At 40.9% G+C, this 21,453-nt stretch overlaps 1 protein-coding gene across 1 annotated transcript in view; it reads left to right on the top strand.

Annotated features, from left to right (window-relative positions):
• Positions 1-21,453, top strand: part of nid2 (nidogen 2) — a 53,714-nt gene that overhangs the window by 11,300 nt on the left and 20,961 nt on the right. Inside the window, exons 4-15 of the mRNA XM_011484430.3 lie at positions 2,388-2,489; positions 2,578-2,717; positions 3,297-3,423; positions 3,517-3,810; positions 3,971-4,070; positions 6,239-6,278; positions 7,744-7,853; positions 7,937-8,070; positions 8,174-8,285; positions 8,547-8,747; positions 8,823-9,053; positions 20,478-20,624. Of these exons, the coding sequence (XP_011482732.1) occupies positions 2,388-2,489; positions 2,578-2,717; positions 3,297-3,423; positions 3,517-3,810; positions 3,971-4,070; positions 6,239-6,278; positions 7,744-7,853; positions 7,937-8,070; positions 8,174-8,285; positions 8,547-8,747; positions 8,823-9,053; positions 20,478-20,624 (1,738 nt within the window). The remainder of the gene's footprint in view (positions 1-2,387; positions 2,490-2,577; positions 2,718-3,296; positions 3,424-3,516; positions 3,811-3,970; positions 4,071-6,238; positions 6,279-7,743; positions 7,854-7,936; positions 8,071-8,173; positions 8,286-8,546; positions 8,748-8,822; positions 9,054-20,477; positions 20,625-21,453) is intronic.

The following is a 21,453-nucleotide window of genomic DNA, read 5'->3' as shown; positions in this document are numbered from 1 at the left end:
TCAGAGCTGGTTTTGGTCGTGTTCTGTCCTCTATCAGTCCCTGCATGTTTACCGTCCACAGCTGTCTTCATTTCTGTTCATCGTCTTCAGTCAGTACAAGTGTCTGGTTTTCAGTTCATCTGTTTTATCCCCTTTTTGATTTTTCCACGGTTTTTGTCCTGTTTGAGTGTATTTATTCAATGTTTGTTTCCGTCTTCAAGCCCATTTTTCTGCATTTTGGCTCCTACGCCTCCACTTCCTGACTGCTGGATCCAATGTGACTCTGGTTCTAAATTGGGACTCATAGCTAAATTCTCTTTTGCATCTCATCCTCTAAACACAAACTTTTGCTGTGATCTGAAAGATTTTAATACAAAAAAAGGGTAAAACAGAATGATACAGAGTTTAAAGAAAACATTTTTATTTATAAAATAATATGTTAAACAGACACATTTAGTGTCAGACCCGTAGCTACGAACTCGCATCAGTTCTGTTCATTCATTTTGAAAATTCCCCCGGTGTTTTATTTTGTACCTAGTACCAACTTCCTGTCCCTGCACGATCTGCTCTTTGTTGAATTGATGCGCCGCTCAGACGTCTAGAAAAAGTAAAAACGTACTTTTTCTGAAATATGAAGCATATTTAAGCTTTGTTAAATCAGTGGACGGCCACTAGATAGACCAGAACTCACAAGTTGCTTCACTGTCACGTCGTCTCTTCAGTTCTTTGTGAGACAGCAGCTTCTCTCCCCCCCGCGTCAGCCGCTATTCTTTCTTGTATCTCTAACAGAAATTTATTAACGTTAATACAAAAAAAGAACACACAGACGGCACTTTTTAATATGAGGCAAAAAGGGCACTCATAGAACCCTATGTGTGCCTGTTTCCAAGTATTGTCTGTGTTTTGTAGTTATATTCAGTTATTTTAATGTAACAATTCATTATTTTAGTGATGAAAGTTCCACTTTTGTTTTAGTTTTTGTTAATTTTTTTTTGAATGAAAAACCGTTTTTCTTCACCAAAAAAAGTTGGTTCTGAATCAGAAAATCTAATAGTTAAATTCAAATGCAAATCAAATCACTGGTGGACTAAAATCAAGGTGAAATTTTAGAAGGACCATTCAAAATAAATGGAAAAGATTCCTCTAAAGAGCATGTGAACATTTCCACTTAGTTGACAGAGTGAGGAGAGCAGTTATCTGCTCCATTGCATCTGAGAGATCTAAAGCGTTTGGGTCATGTGGTCAGAAGGCCTTCCAGCAAAGGTGTGTCAGACATGTCCCACCTTGAAGTGACCAAAGTGAAGATCCAGGAGTTGGTGAGATTATATCTCTCAGGAATGACTGAGGTTGTTTTTAACAAAAGGAGGCCATCAGATTGGGGTCAAACGGGCAAGAAACGTCGGTAAAAGCCCCACCTTCACACAGTCACCATGTTCATTTTTGCCCATATTGCGCAGATGAAAATTGGTCATGCGTGGAATAAGTGAGACAAGTTGTGGTCTTTTTGTAAGAAAAATATTCACAGAAGTATCATGAATAAACCACTTTAAAACCAACGAAAGAGTCCGAATAATCACGCAAAGAACACGTAAATCAACATAGAACACTCCACGTCCGATCCATGGCCTCATTCAGACGGTACTTTTTAGAAGTTACTTTTATAAGTATTCATTGTGTTACAATAAATGTTAAAGCGCATTGAGTTGTGCAAGGAATGAGAATCGCTTTTTTATAAAAAAGTTTAATTTAATTTTTATTAATAAAGTTTGATTTTATTTTTATAAACAAAATGGTGATGTCCTCTGGAAGTCATGGACAGAGATGTGTACTCATAGGCACCTCAGTATAGACTATTTATCCATCACACATTACGCGAATTGTGCATTAACCGAGCGTGATTATTGCACTGTTTGTATGCAATTTATTATAAATCATCTGGGTCTGTGAGGTGCTTTATGATCTCAAACTTAAGAAGCTATTTCGTATAACATGGGACCCTTTTTTTTTACAATACATGGAGTCCTTGACATTTCCTCACAATCTGGAGGTTGACTGAGCGCTGCTGTGACGAACAGTTAAGGCTGTTACCCTGGTTTTCTCACTTATTTTAGCATTACTTTTTTTAATATTCTATATTTTCTAATTTCTAAATGACTAAGTGATTTGTCTGCCCTGGCCTTTTGGGGGTTGTTGAACAGAGTGGGTGGGTGGGACATTCAATGTTTTTTTTTTTTTTACACAGCACTGTCCCTGCTCTGACATCTCATTATACACTCTGTATGTCTGTCAATATGTAAAATGTTCAATAAACAAAGTTGAAAATCCACAAAAAAAACCTCCATTACCCACCTTCTATGTTTAAAAACAAAATCATTTTACAATCAATTCTCTTCTTTCTGTTTTTGAAGGTCAATACATTCCAAGCAGTGATCGCTTACGATGAGACCGACTCCTACGTTCTCTTCCTGTACCCTGAAGATGGTCTAAACTTCTTTGGGACGAGACCTAAGGTGTTTATTTTATTATCTCCTGGACAGATAAGAGTCGAGTTTTGCTGTTGTTCCTGATTCTTATTCTTGTATTTGTCTTAATTTTTAGGAGTCGTATAATGTTGAGATTGAGCTTCCAGCTAGAGTTGGATTCAGCAGAGGAGAGGTGACGTATTTTTTCTTCTCCCGAAGTGAAGGACCCTCTTACAGTGTAACCAGTGATGAGCAGAGTGTTAAAAACCTCAACCGGTAAGTACTAATCAGATTTACATTAGTGAATATTTAATGCTACATACACAACTGAACAATTTGGGTTTCACACTTTTCTGATTTATTGTCAAATATTCTGATTTACATCAATTAGAAGAAGTATTTGTATTGTTTCAGAGGAACAATATTTTTATCTTTTAGTTTTTAATGTATAAAATCTTAATTCTATCGAGTCCCATCTTTTTTTCAGTTTAAAACAGTAGTTATGTGGAAAGCATTTTTATTTCAAATCCTAGTTAGAAATCAAGTCAAATTTTGCTGTAAAATCTGATTTTTTATCGTTGGAGTCAATGGAAAATTGCTCTTATCTGACACCAGCCTCTAGTGGCATTTTGTGGAACTGCAACATTTATTTTTTCTGGCTTGCGTCAAATATAAAAAAGGTAGAAGTTTGTCAGGACACCGCAATGCTCTTTGTGCTAAATATAGACATTATTTTTCCAGAATTTTGTAAATTTGTTAAAATAAGAGCTAGTGGAAAATGTTTTCAAGGGAAACAGAAACCCAAAATCCCTCAAAAAACAATAGAATTTTAGCTTTTTTTTTCTTGCCTTTTAGGGTTGGTAACACTGGGACTCCAGGTCTTTGGCTTTTCCACACTGGACACCGCTACTCCTTTGACAATGTGATCCCTGCGTCCGTTGGCGGACCCATTGTCACTGCGCCCCCCAGAAGATTTGTCCCGGTAATTACTGTTCTGCTAAATCTAAGAAGCTACCTGATGTTCTTAAAATATTCAATGTTTTTTCTGGTTTGACTGTTTCTTTCTTCCGTAAAGGACACCACAACTCCTGAGTATGAAGTTATATACACCTTAGGCCCTGAAATCCACGAAGATGATGAATATTCACTGACAGGCAGGGGTCCCGCTGCAAGTAATCACTTCCAGTACCTCCAGCCTGGAAGTCCAGAGCCTTCCTATTCTCCTCCAGAGGACTCAGGTCATCAGGTTCTGCTGGGTTCTGAACCCAGGTATGGACCAGAGCCAGCAGGGAGGCAATACGCTCCTCCTGAACAGCCACAGAGAGTCTTGGAGGGAGGTGCTCGACAGGGCCAGGAGCAGATACCACAGGTAACACACAAGAACTAAAGCATGCAGCCTATATTTTAATGTTTAGAGGGATTTCAAAATAAAAGTCTCTTGTATTTGTATTTATTTATGGCTATAAATGGATAACACGTAACTATTACACAGCCTGTTGTAAACAAATGTATTTTTACTCACTCTAAAGCTCCCCCTAGAGGTGGTAGATTTGTACCCCCCTGATAGAAATACACCTGGCGGTTACGTGGTCAACGTGGAGGAAGACGACGTTCATTTTGACACTAGAGGTAAGAAGTAAATACAACCCGTCTTTGTCGTCTGCAATAATTAAAACTTTTTAGGTCTGTGACTTTGTTGCGGGTTAGCAATTTCTAAGATGTCATTTTTGGTTCTTCTTCTTCTTTGCGCTAATATGCAATGTTTCAATTTAGATGAACATAAACAGTTTATTCTGGCGTGTAAAAAAAGCGACTTTGCTCTAATATGCAACACGTTCGTCATAAACCCCTTTTGGGATTAACATAAACCAGCTAACTCTGACGCAGAGAAAGGGAGATTTTCATAGATATGTAACACTTTTCAGTCATAAAGTGCTCACGGAACCAGCTAATTTTGACACAAAGAAAAGTGGTTTTAGGTCAAAAGTGCTTACTTCTTTCCTCTTCTTCTTTTCCGTGTGGTCCAACAACAACTAAAAGGATACACATGCAACCAATACAAATAAAGTTTAGCCTAAATTACAAAAGGGGTTTATACAAATATACAGCTTGTGTGTCAGAAGATCCTGAAACCCCCTGTTGTAACAGTAAAATGTGTCCAACACAAAGTCCTATTTGTGTGCTCAGCTGTTGGACAGGACAAGTGGGGGGAAAAAAAGAATTAGTACTTACGTAATTAACGAGAGCCAACGGATTTTGTTCCAGGGAAAAGTGGTTTTGCGCTAATGTGCAACACTTTATAGTCATACAGTCCTTTTGCAGTTGACTTAAAGTAGCTGATTTTTGAGACAAAGATGAGTGGTTTCGCTTCAATATGCAACACTTTACAGTCATAAAGTGTTTATGCAAATAACGGAAACCGGCGAAATCTTATTTTTATTTTTTCAAACTTTAGTAAAACAACTTCAATTCTACGTATCGAATACAACTTTTGGGGGTTTTTTGTTTGTTTTTTTTTAGCTCAGGGCTGGGTGGAGGTTAAAACCGCCTCACTCATGTGGAGCAGAGCTGCTCAACAGCTGGCAGCACAATACTGCTGTTGTACGGGGCAGCTCCCAGGTGTGCGTTTGCAGCCGTCCCTCCCTTAGAACTGCCCCCATGGGGGCACAAACGAGAACGCGATCTCAGCCGACTCCCGTCAAGAAGTCTAAGGTGTTTTTTTTCCCTCCTTCTTCCACCATTTAGTCCCAGTGTTCCACCAAACCATTTTTCCTGCCCATTTGAAGGAAAACAACACGCACTTTCAGTTATCATTTTTTGGCATTTTGCCTCAGCTTGATAGCACAGTGGGGGCGGCCTCTGAAAGAGAGGAAATGGCATGCATCAACAATGCAGCCAGGAGTTTAACCAAGAACTTGGCTGCTCGGTCTGGTATTTTCTCAAGAATCTTAACTGCTAACATACGAGGCAAGCCGGAGAACATGTTTTCTGAAGCAATTATTATCATGTGCCGGGTAGATGAAGTAACAAAAACTGAAGAGTAAGCGGCAAAACAGAACATAAATTAAGACTTTTTTCAGATCAATGGGACGACTCTTTCAATGAGCCTAAAAAGAAAGATTACTTTCAATCATTTAGGCATCAAAATTTCTTGTTTTTTATTGTAATATTGAATAAAATGTGTTCAAAACAATGTTCTCCTTCAATACATTGAACTGTCCATCCAGAGAAAACGCTTCACTTCCTGTGTGCAAAATTATTTCTGGGAAGAAAGCAGTGGCCCCTTTGCATTGATGCTGGTCTTCACGTCCCGAAGCGATGTTTCAGGGTTACGTCTGGGTTGTGCGGTTCAAGTGAACACACAGAGCAGCAGCTGGTTTGTTTTCCAATCTGACATGTGTTTGTGTTTATCTGCACATCTCCTCGTCCATATATTCCTTCTGTCTGTCCGCGCATAAATAAAAAGATAATTTAATTTCCTCCCTCTGTTCCTCCTCAAGTCTCCTTACAATGTATATACAAGGAGTGGACTCGTAAATCTTGGAATCAAGTCAGTATAAACAATGCTGGAAAATAAATGTCAACAGTGAGTGGTGGTAACTCATACAGGGTTAAGTCCTTCCTTTTTCAGCTAGACAAACTAAAAAAGTTGGGATTCTCTATATAAAAACCTAGAATAACCAACCCATAAAATGTGACTAAATCTACGGTGTAAAATTTTGAAAGTCTTACTTCAAGTTTTTTGTTTCATTATTTGTGATTCTTTAATAGTATAACTGTTTTCTTCTCTCTCCTAGTTATTCAATACACCACAGATAATAAAGAAACCTGTGCCAGGTATACAAACTTTATATATTTTGATTACTTTTTTGTTGTTGTTGTTTTCTTCCAGTAGTTAAAATGAAGAGATAAGATTATCAATGCATTATGGGAAATAGTGGTACCTGTGATTTTCTGCTTTGAAAAGATATCCAGAGAATCTAAGTTCTATCAATACTTACATTTTTAATATTTAGGTAATAAAAGACATGTCATGCCAACTAACATTTAGATTTTTATACGTTTGCAGTAGGCTAAAGAAATATAGGCAAAACCCAAAAGTAATTTACCATTATTTCAGTGAACCAGAATTTTAAAAACCTGGTTTGTTATAGTTTAAAGATTACTTAAAGATTATTTGGAGTCTCTAAGCTGTTTAAGACCTCTTTTACTCATGCTCTGTGTTTGCAAAATTACTCTTACAAATGCTAGTATGTACCATAGCTTCATTTGTTTTAGCTGGAGCTGACGTGACATGATAATTTCATAGTATATGGTGAATGTAAGCATGTAAGCTAAATTGCTACTAATTACCTAATAAAAAACAACATATGCTGACAAACATTTATTTTCTGAACCTTTAAGCAAGCTAGAGAGATAAAACCTCAACCCATTGTGTTTGCAGAATTAACTGTACATATACTGGTTTGCAGCATGGGTTGTTTTGCTTTAGCTGGAGCCAATGATGCAAGATAATGTCATAGCAGATAGTGAAAGATGCAGACTAAACCCAAAAGTTATTTGGATATTTTATGTATCTACTGTTTTCGGAATTACACGTACAAATACAAGTTTGCAACACTCTTAGCTGGAGCTAATGCGGCAAGGTAATGTCATAGCATATAGAGAAAGATACAGGCTAAAACTGAAAGGTTATTTAGACATTTTTACATATCTATTTTGTTTGGAAAATAATAGTTTACAACTCTGGTTGTTTTGTTGTAGCTGGAGCTGAGGCAGCATACTAACATTATAGCATAGCTTCAGTATAAACAGTTATATCTGTAGCAGACAAGGCATCCTAATCCAAACATTTTAAAGAGAGTTTTGCTCTCTAAACTTAATTATACAAACTGTTATTAAACATTTAGTTTATTGGTGCAGTTTTAAAAGTTAGCTCACTAAGTATGTTGGATTGTTGCTTTTGTAGCATAGAATTATAGGGAACTGCTAGCTTCAGGGAGTATGTAAAATGCATTGGGAGCTTGCTGAAAGTGAATGCAAAACGAAAGGAGATTTTTGAAAGTGCACGTAGAATGATAGTTAGCATTAGCTAGCAAATATTTTAGTTACTTCAAAAGAATCCAGACTGCTAACTTGCTTACTGTATAATAAGACTCAAACCTCAGAAAAGCATAAAACTCAGATGCAGATGACAGGACAAACAAAACAAAGCCCATCATTTCATTCAGATATACAAATGCAGAACAAAACTATACCTGCAGATACAGTAGAAAAACACAAATCTTATCCTATTCTTCAGATTCCAACAGCAGTGCTCCCAGAATGCATTTTGCTCCGACTACGCCACAGGCTTTTGCTGCCACTGCCAACCTGGCTTCTATGGAAACGGGCGTGACTGTCTCCCTGAAGGTTAGAAAGCAAATTTCAATAAACTCCAAACTTATTTTCTCAGTTTTAATGTTGTTATTTTACTCCTTATGCTGCTCCTCCAGGTGCCCCCCAGCGCGTCAGCGGTAAGGTGAGCGGAACTGTGAGCGTGCAGTCAACTCCAGTCACACTAAACAACATCGATCTTCATGCCTACATAGTGGTCGGAGATGGGAGAGCTTACAGCGCCATCAGTGAGGTAGATTCTTGATAGAAGTTCAGCATGCCCAACTCGTTCAGCAGCAGAACATTTTGAAATAAGCAGGTATCACTGCCATTTAATGCCTTCTCCTAAACAACAGGTACCTGAACCTCTGGGTTGGGCCCTGATGCCAGTTTCACCAATAGGGGAGCTCTTTGGATGGCTGTTTGCTTTGGAGTTGCCCAATAGCCAAGCAGGATTCAAGAGCACAGGTAATCCCGATCAAATCTATCTGATCAGTTCTGTCTCAGTAGAGGCTGAAGAGAACTCCGGTTAAACGATGGCGTTCTTTGTCTGTGCATAAATCTTGCTGGTCACCCGGCCGGCCGGCTGTGTTGTCAGGCCTCCGCCTCCCCGTTTCTAATCAGAAACAGCTGTGAGTGTGTTTGTGTGTGGGTGTGTGCGATATGCAGCTGGTGCACTCTTTAAGAAATTGCAAACAAACAGTAATAATTGGTTACTTGTGTTGCCAGGTGCCAAGTTCACTCGCCATGCGGAGGTACAATTTTACCCTGGGAACCACCGCCTGTCAATTCTGCAGACAGGGCGGGGTCTGGACGAGCACAATCTCCTCAACGTGGATACTGTTGTCAGTGGCAACGTGCCATTTATCCCACCTGAAGCTGAAATCACCGTGGAGCCCTTCAAGGAGACCTATCAGTACTATCCTTCTGGTAACCATGGCAACACAAGACTCTAGATATGAAGTGTCAGCACCAGGTCATTTGACTCTATCTTTTATTCCGCAGTTGTGACTTCAACCTCTGCCAGAGAAATTAAGGTGGTTTCAGCGAGTCGCGGGGCAGAGTCCTACTCCTTAAACCTGAAACAGAACATCACTTATCGTGAGTGTCGCCATGACAACCGCGCCAGCAATCCAGAGACCCTGCAGATCACCATGGAAAGGGTGTTTGTGATGTACGACAAGGATGAGCGGATCCTGAGATATGCTGTCACCAACAAGATCGGCCCAGTTGGAGGTAAAGCCAAACTTAGAAGGAGATGATTCTTACTGCTGCGTTTGCAATGAGCGATTCCTGCGTCTGGGGAGTTACTGTTTCAATGCTCAGCACAGATGTTGCAAGACATCCCGCAGTGCGATTTAGTGTCCGGTAGCAGCATGTTTTGGGTGGGGCGTAAAGAATTCTGAAAATTTTTGGCATGCAACTTGATATTTCCGAGGCTCAAATATCTGAACTTTGGTGAATGTTTGCATCACATCAACCAATCAGGGAGTCAGCTTTGATAGAGATTTGATTTGATTTGATTTGGAAATGGTTTATTTCAAGCCATCAAATAAGAATAATACACAAAAACAATACAATCATTGGTTATACATTCATACAATGACGAATCAAACTTAGACATATTAATAAATATTGCTTGAAAGGGAGTGGAAGGAAGCGAATTTATATACCGTAGTTCCACCCCTGTTCTACTGTAACCATTTGATTACATGATTTATTATTATCCGGTTCTTGGCTTTTTTTTTGACCGAATTAAGAATCCTGAAATATCATTAAAGCCCATGACAAAGATAAATTACTTAAATTATTATGTAAAAAATAACTTTTAGAAATCAACATGGCAAATGCAGATCAGTTATGCAGATTGTGTTCATTATAAAAATCATGTATATGATTAATAAAAAACTACATCAGTAAAATAGACATAACATTGTTTAAAAAATTTTCATAGCAAAATTTGATCAAGTATCAAAAGTTAAAAAATGTGCAAAATGATGCTACATTAGAAAAATCATGAATCCATTTTTCAATTTTTGGAACTGGTGAAGTAATATCATTAGAAATCAATCAATTTAACAATTTTCAATAATTGATTAAGCATTTATTTTTATTTTTTTGTTTTTTATTTTTTAATAATAAGGTAATGCTGTGGAGTAAAATAAAAAAGGGTCCATATTCTGTCGAATGACCAAGGTTGGTATTCCTTCTTCTGCTGATTAACAGCCGTTCTTCTGGTTTAAACAGAGTTTATAGTTCTCTTCGATGTTATGTCTGCAGACATTAGATTAAGGTCCTTTTCCTTCTTCAGTTGATACCAGCGGCGCTGAAAGTTGTGGTCAAGTTGTCTGCAGGTCAGAACTCTCTGCCGAAAATCCAGATCACTTCAGACTTTTGGAGAAAGCAAAGAATCCAGGTGTCATATTTCTTGATATTATTTGGCTCTTTGATTTATATCAAGAAATATATTTCTTGATATTATTTGGCTCTTTGATTTAATCTAGCCACAGGGGTTGCAAGCCAGTTGCCTCTGTGCCGGTCCCAAGCCCGGATAAATAGAGAGGGTTGCGTCAGGAAGGGCATCCGGCGTAAAAATTGCCAAAATAACCATGCGAATCATCCACAACACTTTAGACATACCGGATCGGTCGAGGCCCGGGTTAACAACGACCGCCACCGATGCTGTTAACCTACAGGGTGTCGGTGGAAATTTGACTACTGTTGGTCGAAGAAGGAGGGGAGGCAGAAGGGCCCGTGGCCAGAGAGAGAAGGGAAAAGGCAGGAACATAGGTTTGAGAATAGGGACTCTTAACGTTGGCACAATGACAGGGAAAGGCAGAGAGCTGGCAGACATGATGGAGAGAAGGAAGGTAGATGTACTGTGTGTGCAGGAGACAAGGTGGAAGGGCAGCAAGGCACGTAGTATTGGAGGAGGATACAAACTGTTCTATCATGGTGTTGATAGGAAGAGAAACGGGGTAGGAGTGATTCTGAAGGGGGAGTTTGTAAACAGTGTTCTAGAGGTGAAAAGAGTCTCAGACAGGATGATGAGCTTAAAGTTAGAAATCGAAGGGGTGATGGTGAATGTAGTCAGTGGGTATGCGCCACAGGTTGGCTGTGAGTTAGAAGTGAAGGAGAGATTCTGGAGTGAGTTGGATGAGGTCATACAGAGTTTCCCCAGAGGAGAGAGAGTTGTTATTGGAGCAGACTTTAATGGGCATGTTGGTGAGGGCAATAGAGGTGATGAGGAGGTGATGGGCAGGTTTGGTGTGAAGGAAAGGAATCTGGAGGGACAGATGGTGGTGGACTTTGCGAAGAGGATGGAAATGGCTGTAGTCAACACTTACTTCCAGAAGAGAGAGGAACATAGAGTGACATACAGAAGTGGAGGTAGGAGTACCCAGGTGGACTACATCCTATGTAGACGAGGCCATTTGAGAGAGGTTATTGACTGCAAAGTGGTGGTAGGAGAGAGTGTAGCCAGACAGCACCGCATGGTGGTGTGTAAGATGACTCTGGAGGTCAGGAAGAAGAAGAGAGGGAAAACAGAAAAGAAGACCAAGTGGTGGAAGCTACAGAATGAAGAAACTTGTGAGGAATTTAGGCAGAAGTTGAGACAGGGTCTGGGTGGTCAGGATGAGCTTCCAGATGACTGGGAAACTACAGCAGAAATTATCAGGGAAACAGGTAGGAAGGTGCTAGGTGTGTCATCTGGAAAGAGGAAAGACGGTAAAGAGACTTGGTGGTGGAATGAGGAAGTACAGGAATGCGTCCAGAGGAAGAGGTTGGCTAAAAAGAAGTGGGATGTAGAAAGGACTGAGGAAGGTAGACAGGAGTACAAGGAAGCGCAGCGTAGAGTGAAGAGAGAGGTGGCAAAGGCCAAACAGAAGGCTTACGATGAGCTATATGACAGGTTAGACACAAAGGAAGGAGAGAAGGACTTGTACAGGCTAGCCAGACAGAGAGACAGAGATGGGAAGGACGTGCAACAGATAAGGGTGATTAAGGACAGAGATGGAAAGGTGCTAACAACCCAGGAGAGTGTACAGAAAAGATGGAAGGAGTATTTTGAGGAGCTGATGAACGTGGAAAATGACAGGGAAAGAAGGCAGGAAGATGTGGTTGTTGTGGAGCAGGAAGTAGCAGAGATTGGAAAGGATGAGGTTAGGAAGGCTCTGAAAAGGATGAAGAGCGGAAAGGCCGTTGGTCCTGATGACGTTCCTGTGGAGGTATGGAAGTGCTTAGGAGAGGCAGCAGTGGAATTTCTAACAAGGTTGTTCAATAGGATTTTAGAGAGTGAGAAGATGCCTGAGGAATGGAGGAGAAGCGTTCTGGTTCCGATCTTTAAGAACAAGGGTGACACGCAGAACTGCAGCAACTATAGAGGAATAAAGTTGATGAGCCACACAATGAAGCTGTGGGAAAGAGTAGTGGAAGCCAGGCTTAGGAAGAAGGTGGAGATCTGTGAGCAGCAGTATGGTTTCATGCCCCGTAAGAGCACCACTGATGCCATTTTTGCTTTGAGAATGTTGATGGAAAAGTACAGAGAAGGTCAGAAGGAGCTGCATTGTGTGTTCGTAGAGTTAGAGAAGGCGTATGACAGGGTGCCGAGGGAGGAGCTGTGGTACTGTATGAGGTCGTCTGGAGTGGCAGAGAAGTATGTCAGAGTAGTTCAGGACATGTATGAGAGAAGTATGACGGTGGTGAGATGTGCTGTAGGTCAGACAGAGGAGTTCAAGGTGGAGGTGGGACTACACCAAGGATCAGCTTTGAGTCCTTTTTTGTTTGCTATGCTGATGGACAGGCTGACAGATGAGGTAAGACAGGAATCTCCCTGGACAATGATGTTTGCGGATGACATTGTAATTTGCAGTGAGAGTAGAGAGCAGGTGGAGGAACAGCTAGAGAGGTGGAGGTTTGCTCTGGAAAGAAGAGGCATGAAGGTCAGTCGTAGTAAGACAGAATACATGTGTCTGAACGAGAGGGATCAAGGTAGAAGCGTTAGGTTACAGGGGGCTGAGGTGAAGAAGGTGCAGGAGTTTAAGTACTTGGGGTCAACAGTTCAGTGTGATGGGGAGTGTGGAAAAGAGGTGAAGAGGCGAGTGCAGGCAGGTTGGAGCGGTTGGAGGAAAGTGTCAGGAGTGTTGTGTGACACAAGAGTGCCAGCAAGACTCAAAGGAAAGGTGTACAAGACAGTGGTGAGACCAGCTCTGCTCTATGGGTTAGAGACGGTAGCAGTGAGACAGAGACAAGAGGCTGAGATGGAGGTAGCGGAGATGAAGATGTTGAGGTTCTCCTTAGGAGTGACCAGGTTAGACAGGATAAGGAACGAGTACATCAGAGGGACGGCTCATGTTGCCTGTGTTAGCGACAAAGTCAGAGAAGCCAGACTGAGATGGTTTGGACATGTTCAGAGGAGGGATAGTGGATATATTGGTAGAAGGATGTTGGAGATGGAGCTGCCTGGCAGGAGGGCAAGAGGACGGCCAAAGAGGAGATACATGGATGTCTTAACAGAGGACATGAAGTTGGCTAATGTTAGGGTAGAAGATGTCCATGATAGAGTGAGGTGGAAAAGGATGATTCGCTGTGGCGACCCCTGATGGGAAAAGCCGAAAGAGAAAGAAAGAAGATTTGGCTCTTTGATTTATTACTGCATGTTGGTTCAGACGACCGTGATCAAACACTTCTCAAAATCCTTCATGATGTTAACAACCAGAACCTTGGACCGGTCCAGTGGACCGAGTGGTTTGACTTAAATCCTGCAGCCTATAACTCAAGTGTTCTCAATCTGCTCACGCTTCCTGAGAAGCCTGGCATGTTTGGCGATTTCAGCATTCCTTCTGGTCAGATGGTCGTTCAGATAAGCAGCAGATCCCTTCAGATTCCTCCTTTGATTCATCAGAGCTAGCTTGTGTTTTTGATTCACAAACCTGATGAGAATCGCTGGTTTATCTGTCTCCTTTCTCCTGGGGAGTGGGTGGCAGGTCACCATGGTATTTAGATCCAGGGAAATCCCTTTAGACGTGAGAAATGATTCCACTTGGTGTTCCCAAGACTCTCCATCACTCCCCGTTTCAGAAGAACTGCTAGCAATGCTAGCGCTATTAGCACAGGCAATGCTAAGTAAGTCCAGCTGCATTTGGCTTTGTCCGAGGTTTGATCGGTACTCCAGTGAGAATGACATTAGTCAGCCTTGCTTGTTGTTCCACATCATCCAGTCTTTTCTCCAAAATGTCGACCCGGTTATCTTTTTGCCCGTTTTGAGCTCGGAATCTTCGGAAGTCTACCATTGGCTCCATGAGAGGAGTTAGCTGGTCACTTGCTCCATGAAAGGATACAACGCAGCTTGGATATAATCAAGAGTCTTTTTAAGGTCTTCGTAGTCATGGTTTTTCTTAGGGGCCATGGTCAGCTCTCTTTTTTTTGAGAAAATCAACTTTTAAGTCACATGAAGATAGTTGTTTAGCCGCCGTGAGCCACACGCGGCTGTGCTGTAACCCGGATCCAGAAATATTCCCAGTTGTGGATGAGTTGATGATGGGAACAGCAGGTTGATTCTATAACCAACATGGAGGACAAGTATATTGTCTGTGCTTGCCCAAAACAATGTTTTTTCATATTTGTATCAAGACAATTATAAAACAAATTCAAACTGGGTCACAGAGACAGAAGTACTGCTGAAAGCGGCCGTCACTCAGACGATGCTTTTGCAGTAGATGGTGAACTTCAGTGTCTCTGAATGAACTCAAGGACCCAGATGTTTCGACGTGCTTGCCACCGCCTTTGTTGAGGTCTCCAAATTAAAATGACCCATGTTACTCTTTCGAAATGATCCACGTCTTCAAAAAAGTGTGGCGAAAAGGCCGTTAAAAGCGTTTGACGGTGGCGCTTTCCTACACAAATTTGCATAACTTCTGGACAAGCACCTAGCAGAGAATTTTGACGCGCGTCAAGACAGAGGCCAGAAATTTGAAAAATCCCGTTCGGTGTGAGCGCAGCATAAAAGTAGAAATTGCCATTGCTTTGTTCCGTGCTCTGACACGGCCCATTTAAATCCTGGACAGTTTAATTCATGCAGGCAAAGTCTATGCAGAAAGGTCCCAGCCAGGATTTACCAGGGCCCTCAAGCTACTCAACTACTATACCTCTGTACAACAACATAGTTAGTTTTCCAAACATCCACAGTGGAAAAAATTGAAACAACATTGATATATAACTGCAAGCACTTACTCTAACCCTTCATTAGCTGAAGGTAACAATTTTGGCGCACACTGCCACCTACTGCATGTGTTCTCTTCTAATTGTTATCCCATTGACTGGGTCTGTTACAGTCGACACATCACATTTTTGGCACAGAGACAAATAAAAGAGCTTCAGAAATAAATATGGAATAGACAAAAAAAAGACGAGAATAGGAAAATGGCAGAATTAGAATTAAAAACGCACACAAAAACAACTAAAATACACAATAAATACTGAAACAGAACAGAATGGATGTATATGTAATTTTATTTTTGATTAATAATACAGCGTGGGCCAAATGTTTTCATTTATGACATACTTTTTCCCCAAAATTGATTTGAAATTGAAAAAAATGACTGACTGAATGACTGAAATATTTCACACTAGTTGGTTTTAAGGCATAAGTATGCGTGTGAACACTATCTGTTTTGTGTACATGTCGACAGGTGGACATTTTTGCAGCTAGCAGGTGTGTTTATAACATTTGAGTGTGTGTGTGGACAGGCTCCGCCCCTTTTTTTTTTTTTTTTTTCACTACATTTGAACCTTACCATAATGATTAACAACCAGTAAACTTGCTTCATGGTCTTATCCCCCTTCCCCTCCTATTATCACCCCCTACCCCCCCCCCCCCTCTCTCTAACGTCCCTCTCTCTTCTTCCCCTCTATCCTTTTCCGTCCGGTCCAACACCAAAGATTTTCAGACATGATTGAAATTAATAAAGTTTGGCCTCAATTACAAAGGGGTTTATTCAGACATACCTTTGGTTTGTCTGAAGATTAATAACCCCTCTTGTTAAAGTAAAATATGTCCAACACAAGAGGCCCTCAGCTCTCATCTGTCTGCCCAGCTGTTGGACAGGACAAGTTTAAAAAAAAAAAAAAAAAAAAAGAAATTGAAAAAAATGATTTAACAATCATTTCTACTCACTGACAAACTATGGTAAATAGAAAAACAGTTCATTCTAGGGTTGAAAGTGAACTACAGTCATGACTATAATTTCATTTCATGATAACCAGAAAGTGACGGAGATTAAGCAGGTTAGGGCAGAAATCCCACTGAGGGTTCGCCTTTTTTGGTGCTTTTTTTCTTTTTTTCTACAGCATTTGGACACAAACCAAGTTTCTGCTATTTGACCGTCAACACTCTGATTAAGAAGGTTATGATGACATCTCTCACACATGCACAGCCTCACTCACGGTGATGCAGCCAGGACACAGCTGGAAGAGCTCTAAGGAGTGGGCCTCTTGTAAACACAGCTCGAGTCCTCTGTGTGTGTTTGTGTGTGTGTGTCTGTGTTCGTCTTCTACCCTCCCTGCAAATATAATATCCTGGCCAATGACAGATTTTGTGCAGGGGGGGGTAATAGCTGACCCGTGAGGTCATGAGAATCAGAGATCGTAGACACCCTAAAGGCGCTGGAGCGACACAAACAGTGGTATTGCAAGAAAGAAAACAACTTGTGTTTCATTTTTGTTCCCGGTGTGAGGCTAGAAAAGCAAAGGATGCTACAAGTCAAGCTCCAGTCTCCTTATCTTAAACACAATTAGCTCTTTTTCTGAGTTTTTAGTTTTATTTTACTTCATCTGATCTCAGTTATATTGAAAAAAGTTCAACTACGGTACATTTTTTGTAAAAACAAAAGCTGAGGTCATCTTAAGGCACTAAACAAACAAATTAAGCTAAAATTATGTTTGTTCTGTCTGTAAATTTATACAATGGTCGTTTATCTAACCAAAACCTGCAAAGTAGTCATCCTTATTTTTTACTGTTAGATGTTTTAACCCTCACTACACACTTTAAACCCTATTCTATGTCAGACATGAACATTAACTCTTTTTTCCTATTTTTTCTATTTCTATTTCTATCCGTGAAGTAGGCTCTAAGGGCACGGACGACCGTTTAGTTTAGTCTGTTTAGTTAGTTCAATTTAGTACTTTCCTATTGAAATATATGTATTCATGATCCTTTTTGATTGTATGTTTTAGTTTTTACAATTACCGGTACGAAGCCCATCGAGACGACTGTTGTTGTGATTTTAGGGTATGCAAAAAAAATTCAATTGAATTAAATACTGTTTAACCCTTTACCACCCGAGTTGGTGGTCATGCTCTTAGAGTTAATGTGACCAATGAACGTAATCCCAACTGATTTTGAAATTAACAGAGTAATTGGTCTGATCTGGATGTAAATACCCTCAAATTAAAGCTGACAGTCTGCAGTTAAAGCACATCTTGTTGGTTTTATTTTAAATCCCTTGTGGTGGTGTATAGAGCCAAAAATGTTGGAATCGGGTCGCTGTCCCATTATTTATGGACCTGACTGTATATCGATGGGTCCAGATCTTTACATGAGAAGGAGCTTTCAAGAGTGGGAATGATCAAAGCTAGCCTATTGGAGGTCTTTGTTGCAGAAAACATGCAGTTTGGTACCCTCTCAAAAGTGCAGTGTGAAAGCAAATCCAAACACACCAAGTTTTGTCAGCATTTTCTGATCAATTGAAGTGTCTAAACTTTTCCCATCTTCCTTTAATCTGGTCAGAGACCAGACAGTCTGTAAACTCAATAAAATAAAAGATGGTTACGAATTAAGTCTTTTTTTTTTTTGCCTAGGGTTTCATCACAATTTTCTTTTGGAATAAGCCGTGCAAAGAATAGATTCCGAATTTTCTTTTTTTCTTAATAGAAATCACATACTTTGAAGTTCTAAACTTGAGACTTTTTGACGCGGACGTAAAAACGTCTGGTCGTGGTCGCTCAGTGGTGGTCATTGCCTCTCAGGCTCAGCTGCTTGCATCTGTGAAGCCTGTAGATGTGGGGGAGCTGTGCAAAAAGTAACAGGTGGGCCGTGCGGCCGTCATTTTGATGGCGTGCAGCTCGTGTGTGGGGTGGATGTTCTCCCCCGCGCCCCTTGCTTCCCTCTCTCTCGCTCTCTGTCTCTAATTATCCCCTCAGACTTTTCTCCAGTCCTGCTGGATTTCCCCCTTCTCATCTGCCCGTCTTCCCTGCCGCATTACACTTTGAAGAGTCTCGCTCCGTTTCTACAAATGAGCCTAAAATTGCTCCGTGGCCTCAGGAGATGAAAGCAAGCTGTGCGCTTTGTTTGTGTTAAATAAAAAATAAAAAAAGAAGTTTTAGCTGTTGTTGTTTATGGTCGATCAAGGAGACTAAAGCTTGCTTGCTCTTCATTAAGAACAGACATGGTGGTTGTGAAATCGTTTGCGGTCTGTCCCTCTTGTTGCGCTTCTTTGCCCTTAAATCAAACATTCAACCTCTTGAATCAATGTTTTTTGGATAAAAAACAAAAAAGATTTATGTTTGACCTTAAATTACATTTTTTACAGCAGTGGAAAATCACCAAAACTTTACATTTGCTCATCCATTACAGTGTTCCCCCGCTTATTCGCGTTTATTTATTCGTGCTTTCACGTATTCGCGGATCTTTTTCAGTTCCGGTTAGTCACAAAAACTCGACACCTCAAGACGCTTGTTAGAATTTTTTGCCGGCCAGTTGGCTACCCCCTCCTCTCTCTCCATGCCCTTGCATGGAGAAATGGCATCAGCTGACTCAGAAGTGGCCAAAAAAAATCCGGATGTGCTGAAGAAGATATTGGCGGAGGATGAATATCATCCGAAACAGGCGTTAATCATGGAGGAAACTGGCCTCTTCTGGAAGAAGATGCCGTCTCGTACGAGCTCCTGGTTTTAAGGCACGTAGTGACAGAGTGACCCCCTTTATCTGCGTCATAAAGTACGCTGCTGTACAGTCTTTAGTTCTGGATCTTTAAAAAGAACTCTTTATGTTGAGCAATACTCAACTATACAATGCAATGTTCTTTAATAAAGGTTTTACAAAACTTGATTAGAAGTGATTTGATGAGTATGGATCAGTAACGGACATTCTTCAGATGGATTAAGCGTACTCGCGGAATACTGTATACCCTTAAATCTACTTAAATCTTTTTTAAACTATATTTCCACTTAGAACTGGATTCTTTTAAAAGGCTTGTTTGTTTTGCATGTTTTATGTGGGAAAAATGTTTCTGATTTTTTTTGAGGTATGAGTCCCAGGGGAGCGACTTATTCTCAGTTGCGTGTTAAGAAAGGTGAGCAGGTTGAAACCCAGTTTGCAACAACATAAGACGCTCCGACTCCGAACATAAGAGGACAGCCTCTTAAATAATGAGGACTATGGAGATAACTCGAAACAGCTGTAACATCTCCAGGAGAATCCAGGGTCAGGGACTCCAGTAGAAGTCACAGCTGAGAGAAAAAAGAAAACCCACATATTAATAACACAATAGGCAAACCATAATAGTGCAACTTTTATGTGATTTTATAAGAATAGATAGCAACAACCACTAGAGGGCACTGTAGGTGTGTGTATCAGTATTCGCTATTGACAGCAACACAGAAGAAGAAGCGCCGTTTAGCAGTGTTGGCAGATTGGACGGTTGCCCCGCCCAATTGGGTAGATTTGGTCCTGAATTTGCGGGTTGTTTTGGTGGGTTTGGGGTCGGTTCTGTGGTCATCGTCCTCGCCATCATGAGCAACTTATGAAATAAATGTGTTCACTTATATTTTCCATAAATGCAATTTATATGAATTATTTCAATACCTATTTTTCCCCGAAATGTGTGTGTTTTGCATATTTCTTGTTCAGTTACATTGCAGGCTGTGAAGTGAAGCAGACGCCGGGCTCTGAAACTCAGTCGTTAGAGAGCAGTTGGACTATCTACCACTCTGGAGTTGCTCATGGTGACAGGCGGCGGGCTGGTGTGGGCTTACCCGTGAGCCCCCATCTCAGCCGCCAAGTGTTGGAGGTCACCCCGGTGGACGAGAAGGTCATGTTCCTCCGCGTTCGGGTGGGGGATTGTGGTTTCGGCTTACGGGTCAAACAGCAGTTTGGAGTACCAGACCTTCTTGGTGTCTCTCGAAGGGGTACTGGAAAGTGTCCCAACGGGGGACTTCGTTGTCCTCCTCGGGGACTTGAATGCCCACGTGGGCAATGACAGTGGTATCTGGAGGGGCCTGATTGGTTGGAATGGCCTCCCTGATCTGAACCAGAGCGGTGCTTTTTTATTAGACTTCTGTGCTCGTCATGGTTTGTTCATAACGAACACCATGTTCGAGCACAAGCGTGTCCATCAATACAGGTGGCATCAGGACACCCCAGGCAGGACGTCAATGATGGACTTTGTAGTTGTTTCAGGCGACCTTTGGCCGTGTGTCTTGGGCACTTGGTTCTTGTTTTACAAAATGTGTCTGACTGTATCCATATGGTTCATGGGAATGGGCACATGAGAGTTTTCTTAGATCTGTCTCGACGATGTGGTCTTGCCATGGACTTCGTCACTATACTATTTTGCTTTGTCTGTAAAATCCATGAGTTGTCATTCTTCCCGTGACTCCCAGCTGACCCTGTGGCGCCAGAACTGATCAATCCTTGCTACTCTGGAAACCACGACTGTGACACCACAGCCATGTGCATCCCTCAAGAGGACCAGAACTACGAGTGTCAGTGCGCCACTGGCTATGGAGGGGACGGACGCAACTGTTACGGTAAAATTTTACTGTACTTCTTTGCCCTAACTAAAGGCTGTTAGGAGTTTTGTTTTCTAGCCTCAAAATTGTGATTTTCATGTCAAAAACAAGTCTAACTAGCATTGAAAACACCGTGGGATAGAAGTTATAGGAGCAGGGTAGCGATCGTAAAGGTGGAAAAGGACAACTGCTACTGTCCTGAGCAATATACAATACATAAAAAAGGACGGTTAGATGTTCGATTTGTCTTAGAGAGAAACGACTCACAATTTGTCAAGCTATGATGTCACTCGATTTCATTTTGAACGGTGTAAATGAAGCCTGAAGAGGCAGCCATATTGTTGGTAATTTACTTCGTCCAACTGAATATTTTTTAAAATAGGCCATTTGATGACATAATGTTAAGTGAAGGTTTTGTTCAGGCTAGCCATGGCTCTACTCGTTTTTCTTTATAAAAGAAAAATGAAAAGACACCCAAAGTTAAAATCATAAAAATAAAAATCAGAGACCACAAATTTATCCGTTACCAATTTACATAAAGCCATAAAGCCATAAACCAGGACATTTTTTAATTTTTTGTCACATGGAAGTCATTGGTAAAATTTGATTTAAAACAGTCTTCTAGTGGTCGTTTGAGGAACTGCAATTTTCTGAATTTGAATTCAGAATGGGGTTGCAGAATTTGGGATCTAAAACTTTAAATGTCACTAAAAAAAGGTGTAGTCACGTACTATATAGTGTTTGCTATTGTTGCTATCCAAAAATGTGTGTTCTAAAGATTACCTGCATAGGCAAAATTTGCAAAGTAGCTAGCTTTATGTTGTTCAAACCTTCGTTAAAACTGAGG

Source organism: Oryzias latipes, chromosome 2, assembly GCF_002234675.1.
Source record: "Oryzias latipes chromosome 2, ASM223467v1".
Lineage (NCBI taxonomy): Eukaryota > Metazoa > Chordata > Actinopteri > Beloniformes > Adrianichthyidae > Oryzias > Oryzias latipes.
This window is presented reverse-complemented; position numbering and strand designations above follow the sequence as displayed.